At 48.2% G+C, this 11390-nt stretch overlaps 1 protein-coding gene across 1 annotated transcript; it reads left to right on the top strand.

The window, feature by feature from the left end:
- Positions 1–3708: 3708 nt before the first annotated feature.
- Positions 3709–11042, top strand: LOC131764489 (transmembrane protein 14C). The gene is made up of 6 exons (XM_059077783.2): positions 3709–3799; positions 5132–5201; positions 5523–5599; positions 6435–6536; positions 9511–9598; positions 10516–11042. Exons 2-6 carry the CDS (start codon positions 5179–5181, stop codon positions 10568–10570), a joined length of 345 nt encoding a protein of 114 aa, XP_058933766.1. The 5' UTR covers positions 3709–3799; positions 5132–5178; the 3' UTR covers positions 10571–11042.
- Positions 11043–11390: the final 348 nt, after the last annotated feature.

The raw sequence follows: 11390 nt of genomic DNA, 5'->3' as shown, positions 1-11390 counted from the left end.
ACCAGTAAGAGATGAGACTGAGTTTTGAACAAGGAGAAAAGCATTTCTGGCGGAGGGAACGGGATGCTACCTCGGTTAGCAGAGATGCAGCTGCCAGAAACAGCAACTTTATCCCGAACTTCAGCAGAAGGCACGGGGATGGGCTTACGACACGGACACGGGTGTCTGACAAGCCGGGGTACGGAGAGAACCAGACTTCAGAAAGAGGCAGGGCGCAGTCAGGGCAGTCTCTCCCTCCTGTCTCTGACTCTGCCGGCTGTCCTCTTTCTGAAGAGCAGCTGCTGACTTCTCACTACAGGTCCTCGGCCTTTCAACGCATGCTTGTGGGACCATGCTGTGCCAGGCAGCAGTCCTCCCTCTCGAGAACGTGCATGCTAGAGAGGGGAGGTGATTGCAATTCGTAAGTTACATACCACTTAGGAGGCAAGCGCCGTGGAGAAAAATAAGCTACGGAAGGGAATGCAGATGGTTGTAGTCTTAGATGATCCTGGAAGGCCTCACTGAGGTGACATTGGAATAAAGATTTAAAGGAGGTGAGGGAGTGAGCGAGAGATGATCTGGGAAGAGGGTTCCGGGCAGATGAAACAGCTGCACGTGCAAGGAGGCTGCAGGAGCATCAGCAAAGGGGAAAGAAGAATAGGAGCTGAGGTCCGGGAGGGAGGCGTGCAGGGCTTTGCAGGAGGTAAGGGAGCCACTGGAGGGTTTGGAGCTGAGGAATGACACAGTCCAATTTGTAGCAGGATTGTCCTGGTCACGGTGCTGAGAACAGACTAAAGGAGTTAGGCAGCCCTACCCTTTACTGTGTGACGTTATACCAGCTAGAGAACCCCTTTCTGCCTTAATTTCCTCCATGTATAAAAGCAGAAGAAAGTAATAGTCTTTACTGCATAGGGTTGCTGGGAAGATTCAGTGAGTTCATCGATGTCAAGCACTTCAGTGTCCTGCATGTAATAAGCACACTGTATGCTTTGCTCATATTATTATGGCTCTAATATATGAGGTCCTAGAAGCCTGTGGCAGATAGGGTAGGTTGAAAACAATAGGTAGTCTTTTTCATAATCTCATTTATTAATTTCTTGAAGAAAATTCTATTGAATGGATGTCAATCTTAAAGCTATAAAATATTCCTAAAGACCTAGTAATTAGTATTGTGGATACTCAGTAGACATTGACTTGCAACACTGCAACTGGCATTTGATTTTGACCATTTTTGCTTGAGGTCTGTTTAAGTGTAAATTCAACACATACAAGGCTCCAACAATGATAAAATAATGCTCAAAGTGAAGCGCTACTCCTTCCTCATGAGCTCTTGTGTTGTGGCAGATGGTCTTTATTGCTCTGGTTATGGGTGGGTGTACATGTGTGTCTAGCAGACAATCCTGACTTGAGGCCTCTGTGAAAAACAAAAACACAAAAACAAAACAAACTAACAGAAAAACATCCCATTGACAGGTCCCAGTGGCCAGAGACTAAGAACTTAGTCCCTCACCCAATCTGCATCACGCCCCATGACACACTTGTGGTTCAGCGGTCCAGTACTATTCAGTGGGCTCCTAGTTAAGAGCTGAGCTATCTCCTAAAATACGCTAATGTCAACTAGAAACATTACTAAACACAAATCCTTGTGTGGAACCAATTGAAACAGCAGAAACAGGTTCCTTTCATTTATATTTTATGATGGACTGCACATGAAACTATGCGTTATGGTAGTTAAAGGTGCAGGACAGAGCTTATTTCAAATAACAGCTCTACCAAGGGCTAGGACTACAGTTAACTAATTCTCTGTGGTTCTATTTCTTCAAGTCTAAAACGCAGGGGGAGGATCATGGTGGGAGAAATGAATCCCTAAATCATCCCAGCTGGTTAAGGCAAGTCCTGTCATTGTGTTTTGTTTTGTTTTTTTTTTTAATAAATTTTATTTATTTATTTTGGCTGCATTGGGTCTTCGTTGCTGCGCGCGGGCTTTCTCTAGTTGTGTCTAGCGGGGGCCACTCTTTCGTTGCGGTGCACAGGCTTCTCATTGCGGTGGCTTCTCTTGTTGCAGAGCACAGGCTCTAGGCGCGCGGGCTTCAGTAGTTGTGGCACGCGGGCTCAGCAGTTGCGCCTCGCGGGCTCTAGAGCACAGGCTTAGTAGTTGTGGCACACGGGATTAGTTGCTCCGCGGCATGCGGGATCCTCGCGGATCAGGACTTGAACCCGTGTCCCCTGCACTAGCAGGCGGATTCCCAACCACGGCGCCACCAGGGAAGCCCCTGTCATTGTTTTTTCCGGAGAGTCTTCCATTAAGTTGTTGAGGGTCTGGCCTAAGTGGAATTGCTCAGAGTTCTTAGTCATTATCACCTTCAGCTGGTTAGAATCAGATGTGATAAACACAGACTTCACTTTTGATATCTGAAGAGTAGGAGTTGCTGCAAGTGGAAGGTCTTCTTTCAGAGTATGTATGCTGCCAACAAAAAATTGTCACTCATCATCAGCCTCTACAAGGGCTAGGTCCCTAACCACTGCACTCGCTGACCTTCCCCACACCCTGAAAGGAGTTCTGGCTGGAGATCAGGAATGAGGCCCTCCGTGCTCTGGGAAAAACTGGCAGAACACGCGTTCAGAGAGTTCGATATTTTCAGGGGAAGGTTTTATGAGCCCAATTTCTTGCATCTTCTCATATCTAGAAAAGCATTAAAATCATTAACAGAGACACCTGCTCCTCGTGACTAGCACCAAGCTTCTGTCAAAATGTGTGCTTGAGGGCACCCAACCCCCTTTACCAAAAGCACATACACTGACTCACCCCCCAGCCGCCACCTCTTCGGAGCAGTTCTTCAGAGCTACCTGAGAGGCTGTCTCCGGGGCTACAGTCCTCATTTTGCCCCCAATAAAACTTAGCTCACACTGTCTCCTTGTGCATTTTTCAGTTGCCAATGCACTGCAATATGCTTTTTCACTCAAGATTGTATATATAAGCTCTATTCTTGTTGATACTTGTAGGGGATGAAAGAGAGAGGGATGCCAAACGTGACACCCACCCAAATTTTGGTGTTACAGCAACTGAGTGAATGGTGGTGCAGGAAATGCAGGGAAGAGAAGCAGATATGGAGTGGGAGTGGAGATAACGTGTGGCCACAGGGGCATCGCAGAGGTACTTGCAAATGTAACTCACCCACTGTCCCCTTTTAAGATGCTTTTCAAGTAGCTTCACTCTCTGAAACAAACAGGGAAGTGAACCACACTGTCTAGCCTGTCTAGTGGCCACCCTATCTTCTGCAGATAGAAAGTAGTCCCTTCCCATGGTAGCAAATAACGTGATCGGGCTAGACTGACAGTCCTCCCGATGGCCTGCATCTGGTTGACACCTGGTAATAGGGCCCTCTGTTGATGCAGTCCTTCAAAATCCAGCCTCGGACGCCCTTCACCCCCATCGGTGGCAGCCCCCACCCCCTCACCGCAGACCTGGCCCATCTCGCAAAGGCCTCTTGCAAAACTAGACTCCAACCCTGGGCTTCCGGCTTTAGGCCAGGCTGGCTTGGATCTGGGACGAGTGCAGCACTGCCGGCACCGCGCCCAGCTCCCCGGATACACGGAGTGCCCTGCTACTCCCTGCCCCGGGGACAAAGAGCACGCGCCGGCCTATCCAGCACAAGCCCCGCCCCGTGCTCCGCCCCCGGGACGCAGGGAGCGCAGCGACTCTGGCCTCTAGCCCCGCCCCGTGCCTAGCCCCGCCCCCGGACGCAGAGAAAGCGCCGCGACATTTCCGGCAGGAGTGCGAGTCCTCGCTCGTCGGCGAGTGTAGACGTTCGGGAAGGAGGTTCGTGTATTTTGGAATTATTATTACTATTATTTTAACCTGTTTTTTAAAAAAATTAATTTATTTATTTTGGGGCTGTGTTGGGTCTTCGTTTCTGTGCGAGGGTTTTCTCTAGTTGCGGCAAGCCGGGGCCACTCTTCATCGTGGTGCGCGGGCCTCCCGTTGCGGAGCACGGGCTCCAGACGCGCGGGGTCAGTAGTTGTGGCTCACGGGCTTAGTTGCTCCGCGGCATGTGGGACCTTCCCAGAACCAGGGCTCGAACCCGTGTTCCCTGCATTGTTAGGCAGATTCTCAACCACTGCGCCACCAGGGAAGCCCTTTTACACCTGTTTTGACTTTTAGAAATGAGTTGAGAGGCTTTGCTGCCGCCTGCTCTTCGTCCTCCGGATCCAGGCGGCAGCTTTAGGCTGCGTGGTAGGTGCTTGTGTAGTCCCTCGTTTCCTGCTTTCCTAAAGTGGGTTGTGAATCCTGCGGAGACCCTGAGATCCTGAGGCAGATGCTTACCGAGGTAGCGTCGAGGTCATTAGTTTCCTGGAGACTTTATTGGGCCATCTCCTTAAAAATCTCGGTGACTCAATCAGTGTTACGTTGAATTAATGACGGTGTGCAATTTCAAGCCCCCCCTCCTTATAGACAATAATTTAAACAGAAGAGGTTACGTATTTTCAACCTTAGCCTCGTTGGATACCAGATGCATTTCTTTAAGAAATTAGGAGTTACACCCTGCTTTGCCAAGGGTGTAGTGTTCTACGTAATTATGACTTGGGCTTTGTATATTTCATCCTTCCTCCTCGCAATAACTGGTGATGCAAAGTTAAATAACCGTCTGAAAGTTTTACAGATGTTGAGTATTGAAATCAATTCTTTGGGCAGGGGTGAAAAGCAGCACCCGTTCCCCCCAGAAAGGGCAACTAAAATACTTGAATTAAGGGCACAGGAGGTGTGTTTACTTTCCAGTTTAGTTATAGTTTGGTTAGGTGATGAGGAGATTAGCTCATTAACTGTACAGAGCTGGTCAGTGAAGTGTCCTGTGGGCCTATGTTATATTAGAGTTTAGGTTATTAGTAGAACGGTTGGTATCTGTTCAGCAATTACTTTGTGCAAAGCCCCTTTACATATTATCCCATTTAATGCCCATAGTAGCCCTAGGAAATTTGTACCATTGCTATTCTCAGCGTAGGTACAGTGAAGGAAACTGAGGCTTAGAGACGTTGGGTAGCTTGCCGATTCTTCTTAGCTCCCAAGGGCTGGAGCTGGAACTTGGACCCACTGCTTCCTGGCAGCTTGCGAGCTGTGCTGTTAACTACCTCTGATCCAGCCCCTCCTCCGCAGGTGCAGGCCTGGTGTGATCTTCCATTTGGACAGAGTGAAAGAGAACAATGCAGAAGGACTCTGGCCCACTGTAAGTGCCCAGTGAAATGGGGGTGGAATAGTCAGGAGCTTTTCAAAACCAGAGTTTCTTTCCTCATCTGAAAAGGGCGCTGAGCCAAGGCTGCTGCACAGCTTGGGCTACGGGGGGGATGGACGTGTAGGCCAGGGACTTGTGTTCGAGTCCTAGCTCTGCCGCTGCCTCTAGGCAAGTCATCTGACCTCTCTGGGATTTATTTGCGTTTACACAGTGATAGGATTGTTCTGGAATGATGGCCTTTTTGATCCCATTCTGTGGTTCCATGCTGTTTTTTTAAACACGGTTGGCACCGATTTCTTACTGTTCCGTTTTCAGAGTGCCTTTACATTGGATCGGCTTTGGCTATGCAGCACTGGTTGCTTCCGGCGGGATCATTGGCTATGCAAGAGCAGGTATGGTTTGTAGTTATTTAACCTCTTAAAATCTTGTTCCTGGTGAAGAGTGAGTCCCCGGGTTCCTCAAACTGCAGTCTTATTGGAGTCAAGTTTGCTTTAGGCCCTCTCGCTGGAGTGCAGGCTTATTATCAGTCCTGTAGCTCCTCCTGCACTTGCCTTGGGGTTATCTGGCTGAGCTAAACCAGGCTTCTTGTCCAGTCAGTTGTTTTTGACTCTTTAGATAAAGATACCGGTTAGGGATGGTAGTAGATTGTTATTATCATTACCTGCCATACATCAGCCTTGACCCCAGAGGGCTATCTCTGCTCTTCAAGTAGGAGGATACCTCTAGTCTTTCGCAGAAGCAGTTTTGAAGTCTCCGCATTAAATCAGGCACAGGTGTGTCAGTGAACGTGCTTGTTTCCATCCCCCTCCTTGCCTGCATCCCCCCACCCCCGCCATCACACACACCAGAATTCTTGCTCTCCAGATCATTTTTTAACTCACTGACCCTCTTTCCCTTTCCTTTGGGGATGAGGCCAAGGTGCTGCCCATGGAAAGTTCCAGTCCTTGCAGGGTTAATCAGGCCTGGCTCGGAGCCCTTCCTTTCTCCCTGGGGGGAAGTGTCCTGCCTGTTAGAGGAGAGAGGACCCATGTGGTACGACCCTGACCTCTCTGGTAAAATAGCACACTACCCCAAACATTTTCCTGGTTGAGAATGCCTTGGTCCTGAACCGCGTTGAGAGACGTTCTCTTTGCTGTTTTCCTCTGTAGGGGAGGGCGGTCTGGTGGATTCTGTCAGTGTGATGAGTGTCTGCCATTGCAATGCAGCTGTGTGTTTACTTCCCTCCAGGCAGCGTCCCGTCCCTGGCTGCCGGGCTCCTCTTCGGTGGATTAGCAGGCCTCGGTGCCTACCAGCTGTCCCAGGATCCAAGGAACATTTGGGTTTTCTTAGGTATGTCAGTTTCCGTGTCTCCCTGCTGCGTCCCTGGGTTGGTGGGATGTGACAGGTTCTTCACATTACGACAGTGTTACTGCTTCTGCCAAGTCCTAGGGAAGTTTTGAAATGGGGGTGGGGGGGCATCTTGTGCTGGTTTCTACTTATCTTTTGTGTACAGAATATGGAAAGGTTTTCACACCTCATGAATGTAGATTTACCAGGTGAAATAAGTGTTAAACTTGTGTAAGGCGAGCACGTGTCTCTTAACCGTGTGACTGCCCGCTGAAGGCCGTCTGCTTGAGCGCCACTAAAGGACCGCGTGTCCGGGTTACGTTTGCATCGGTATTATTGCATCTTTCCCATTTGAAACTCGTTTGTTAGCCCTTCAGAGGTAAACTAAGTGTGTGAGATGTAGGCCCTGCCTTCAGGGAGGCGTTACCTTCGCCGGGGACATAACGTGACGGGGCTGCTGCAGTGTCCTGTGAGCGCGCAGACGGGGAGGGAGGGGTGCGGGGAGGGGAGGATTACTTATCAGGGTGGCTTTGGTGTCTTTTTCCTGAGCTCCACCCTGTGTCAGACACCCTGCTGTGTGTGGGGGCCCCTCGCTGTCCCCACAAACCCACAGGATGAGAAAACACGCGGTTCTGGCCCTCGCAGGGAGCAGACGTGCCGCAGCGCTTGGTCCGAGTCGGCCTGGGCCGGGAAGGAGGAAGCGCCCAGCTCTGGGCTCTGCTCGGCGGCTCGCTCTCGCTCTCGCAGCCCCGGACTTACTCTCAGGCCCCTTTGCCCCCTTTCTGACCCCGCTCCTGCTCTCCAGCGAACAACCTCACCGTCTTCTTGAAGGAAAGACAGCAGCCGTCCCGTGGAGACTCCCTCAAGCCATCGGCCTCTAAGCCTTCCCCTGTCACCGTTTCTCGTCTCCAAGGCTGGTCCCTCCACCAGGCTTTGAGTCCCTCCTGCTTCACCACCTCCGCAGCTTCCCACCGTCAGCGAGGCCGGCTCTTCCTCGTGTCCCGCCCCTCGTTGATGCTCTGGTGTGCTCATCTCTCACCCACTGAAAAAAAAAAAAAAAAAAAAAAGGACCTCTCGTGACCCCACTGCTTGCTTCCGCTGCTGCCCTTCTGCTTCCTCTTCAGGAACTTCTCTTAACAAAAATCCATTACACTCCCATCTTCACTTCCTCACCTCACACTCTCAACCCACTTTGGCCTCCACTTCTGTCCCCTTAGTCCATGGGAATAGCTCTCCCTGAGGCTGCCAGGAGCCTGTACGTTTCAAAATTCAGCATATACACTGTTGAGTCCTCATTTTATTTGGCCTTTTAGCTGTTCTCAGCACAGTACACCAATCCATTTTCCGTTCTCGTTTTTCCTTTTTATTTTCTGATTCCCTTTTGTCTGTTTTGTCGACCTGTCTTCCACTTCAACCATTAGATATTAAGTTTCTTAAAACTGTCTCTTTTAATCTTGTTTATACTTTCTCACTTGGCAATATGGTTGAAGCCCAGGTCTTAAATTACCACTGATAGACAAATGACTCACAAATTTCTCTCTCCTCCAAGCTTTTTCTTTTTTTTTCTTTTTGTGGTACACGGGCCTCTCACTGTCGTGGCCTCTCCCGTTGCGGAGCACAGACTCCGGACATGCAGGCTCAGTGGCCACGGCTCACGGGCCCAGCCACTCCACGGCACGTGGGATCTTCCCGGACCGGGGCACGAACCCGCGTCCCCTGCATTGGCAGGCGGACTCTCAACCACTGCGCCACCAGGGAAGCCCCTCTCCTCTGAGCTTTACCCTCGTATATCCAGTTGCCTGCTTGAAAGTATTCAGCTGTGTCATGGCATCTGCCCAAACCTGGCTTCCTGTCCTCACACACGCTTGGTCTCCTGGTGTCCTTCCTCCATTTGGGTCTCCATTGCTCTCCTCCCCTCCATCTCTGTCTGATTCATCAGCAAGTCCTGTCAACACTACCTGCAACTCGTATCCCAGGCTGTCCCCTTCCCTACCTCCACGGCCACCATCCACGCCCCAGTTAGCCCCCCTCTTGCCTTCATTCCCGAGGAAGTTTCTCAGTTGGTACCCTGCCTCCTTTCTGTTTTCCCTGAAGTTTGTTCCCTATGGTACAGCCACAATTATATTTTCAGAATGCAGCTCTTGGTAGGTATCCATCTGCATAATATCTTTTAATGGCTTTTCATTGCCCTTCGGAAGAAGACCACAGTCCGTCCCGTGGCCCTCAAGGCTCTGTAGGCTGTGGCCCTCTTCCTCACTCAATCTCGGTTTCTGTGCCATACCGTGTCTAGCAGCCCCCTCTCACTGCAGGGCCCTGCGTATATTACGCCCTCTGCCCAGAATGTGCTTTCCTCCCCTTGAGCTCGTTAATCGCGACTCTTCACATCGCGGCTCAATTTTCACTTTCTCAGCAAGTCCTTCTCCCTGAATGGGCTGGATCCCCTGTTCATCACGTTATTTGTATTGCATTAATTGCACCTGTAGCACAGATTATACTTCTAAGTTCTTATGTGATTCTTTCAAGTTAGTCGCATCAAACTCAAAACACTGTTAGGGCAGGGATCTTTCTGATGACAGTTGTGTTCCCAGCAGCTGGGGCAGTGCATGGCAGCTGGTCGGTATTTGAATAGACGTCACGTGGGAAGAGCCTAAGAGCACGCAGGGTAAACAGCATCGGCAGAGGAAAAATGTAGTTTTCTTCTACAGCGATTTAGGAGAAAACTAAGATATTTATGGCTGAAGAGTGGTAGGAGGTGAGGCTGGAAAGGCAGACGGGGCTCAGACACTGAGAGCCTTTGATTCCAGTATTTGTACTTGGTCTCACTGAGTGTGTGTGGCTGTGGAGCTCCCCGACTCGGGGAGGGAGGAGGTGTGAGATGAGGTCTGGGCCCTTGAAAGATGGGTGGGAGTTTGGCCGCATTTTCATCCTCCAACATATAAGATGTAGTGATCTTTGACTCTTTTTATCTTTCCATCAGTTACATCTGGAACCTTGGCTGCCATTATGGGAATGAGATTCTACCACTCTGGAAAATTTATGCCTGCAGGCTTAATTGCAGGTGCCAGGTACCCTCTGCTCTATTGCTAGTTCTAGTTTAATGCCCCAAACACTTTAGACATTCAAAATTTTACTTGCTTCAGTATATCTGATGCTGAGCATCTACTGAAATGATTTAAATTTATATAGAAATAGGAAAGGCTGCAAAAACAGATTTAATGTCAAAATGAAATAAGTATATTCGTTCACTTTGGAAATGGTTTTGCTTTCGCATTTGCTCTCTGGTCCATCCTGGCCCCTTTCTGCAGTGGAGGAAGCTTCAGTGCAAAGCCATGACTGCAGCCGTTTGTGTGACTTTCAGCATGGGGTCCACGTGGCTTAGTTGTAAGGTGTCTTTTATTATAGAAAATTTTGCTGAAAGGGAATTCTGATTGAATCCTATTTAACGTCAATCGTAATTAACTTTAGTTATAAAATCCAAACCAGATTGTTCTTAAAAATGTAGTCTTTAAGTATAATAAAGATACACCTCCCAAAATAGAATTTTTAAAAATCTGCTTTGGAAAAAGATTACTTACCCAACTTTGATCATAGTTATGATGCTGTCAAGAATACTGTTTTATAGCCAGCATAGACCAAGGTCGAGAGCTGTAAACTGGGAGGCTGGAGACCTACCACTGATGACCTGTATGCCTGGGGAGGTCTTGGTCTCTCCAGCTTTGTTTTCTCACCTTTGTATTATTGGCTGTTCGATTAGGAACTTCAGCTCACGCGTACGATTTCAAAGCCCCAGTGCAGGACTGCCTTTCACGTGTTCTTCCTTTGGCACCTCCAGGGGTGGGAGTTCATCCCTGCTTGCTCTGCCTTGGCACCTCCTCACCATGCAGTTGTGAGGGACCTGCTGAGTCCCAGTCCCTTAAAAATAGTCAAGTACCTGTGCTGTTCTTTACCTGATTTTTTTTTTTAATGTGTTTCCTTTGAACAGTTTGCTGATGGTCGCCAAAGTTGGAATTAGTGCGTTGGGTAAACCCCATCAGTAGTAGCCATGGCCCAGCTTGGACTCATGAAGAATTTTAAAATGTTCACTATTTTTAGCATATTAAGATAAATAAGTACAGCATTTTCACATATTCTGACATTTTACTTAAAACAAAAAACAAACCCCAAACACCCAACTTTGGGGAGAAAAAAGTCAGTTATTATCATTACAACCCTAAAGAGGTGGGTAGAGTGTAACACAAGAGCTTCTTCCTGTAGTAGAAGCATACAGTTTGATTCTTGTATGTTGGTGTTGTCTGTTCTTTCTGAATCTATAGGTAAAATCTCCAGGGATAAAATGTAAGGTGTCGCCATTGGGGCCCCTGAAACCCTGTACCCTACTCAGAGAAACAGTGTGAAAAAGATCTGTTAATGAGATTTAGGATATCTGGTTTTTTGCTTATCTTAGAGCACAGACCTACTTTGAAATTATGTTAAGTGAAATCAATGAAAATAAAAGTTTACTGTAAATAATATTTTCTTCGGTGTCTTTGTTGCCAGAGCTATCTAGAACATAGAATGAGATGTGAATAGCAAGAAGATAAAAGAGCATGAAGGTGTTTTTGTTAACATTTTATTTAGGAATTACCCATCCTGAATAATTTAAAGACGAAGGAAGGAAAGTTAATTATTATTTGATTATACATTGCATTGAGCCTTGGATTTCTAAGATTAGTAGGACTGTGTAACCAAAAAAAGAAAAAAGAAAAAAATGAAATTGTTGTTAACCAGCACCGAGTTAACTCATTCTGGTAGTTTCCCCCTCTTTAAAGAAAAGGGATATTTGCTACTTAGCTCAATCCTAACTGGTATTGATTGGAT

This window comes from Kogia breviceps, chromosome 10 (assembly GCF_026419965.1).
Source record: "Kogia breviceps isolate mKogBre1 chromosome 10, mKogBre1 haplotype 1, whole genome shotgun sequence".
In the NCBI taxonomy this organism is placed as follows: Eukaryota; Metazoa; Chordata; class Mammalia; order Artiodactyla; family Physeteridae; genus Kogia; species Kogia breviceps.
The sequence above is the reverse complement of the archived record's forward strand: the minus strand, read 5'-3'. Positions and strand labels throughout refer to the sequence as shown.

Coding starts and splice junctions, on each gene's coding strand:
- LOC131764489 (XM_059077783.2), top strand. CDS start 5,179: ATGCAGAAGGACTCTGGCCCACT. Junction 5,600..6,434: donor CATTGGCTATGCAAGAGCAG/GTATGGTTTGTA, acceptor ACTTCCCTCCAG/GCAGCGTCCCGTCCCTGGCT. Junction 6,537..9,510: donor GAACATTTGGGTTTTCTTAG/GTATGTCAGTTT, acceptor TCTTTCCATCAG/TTACATCTGGAACCTTGGCT.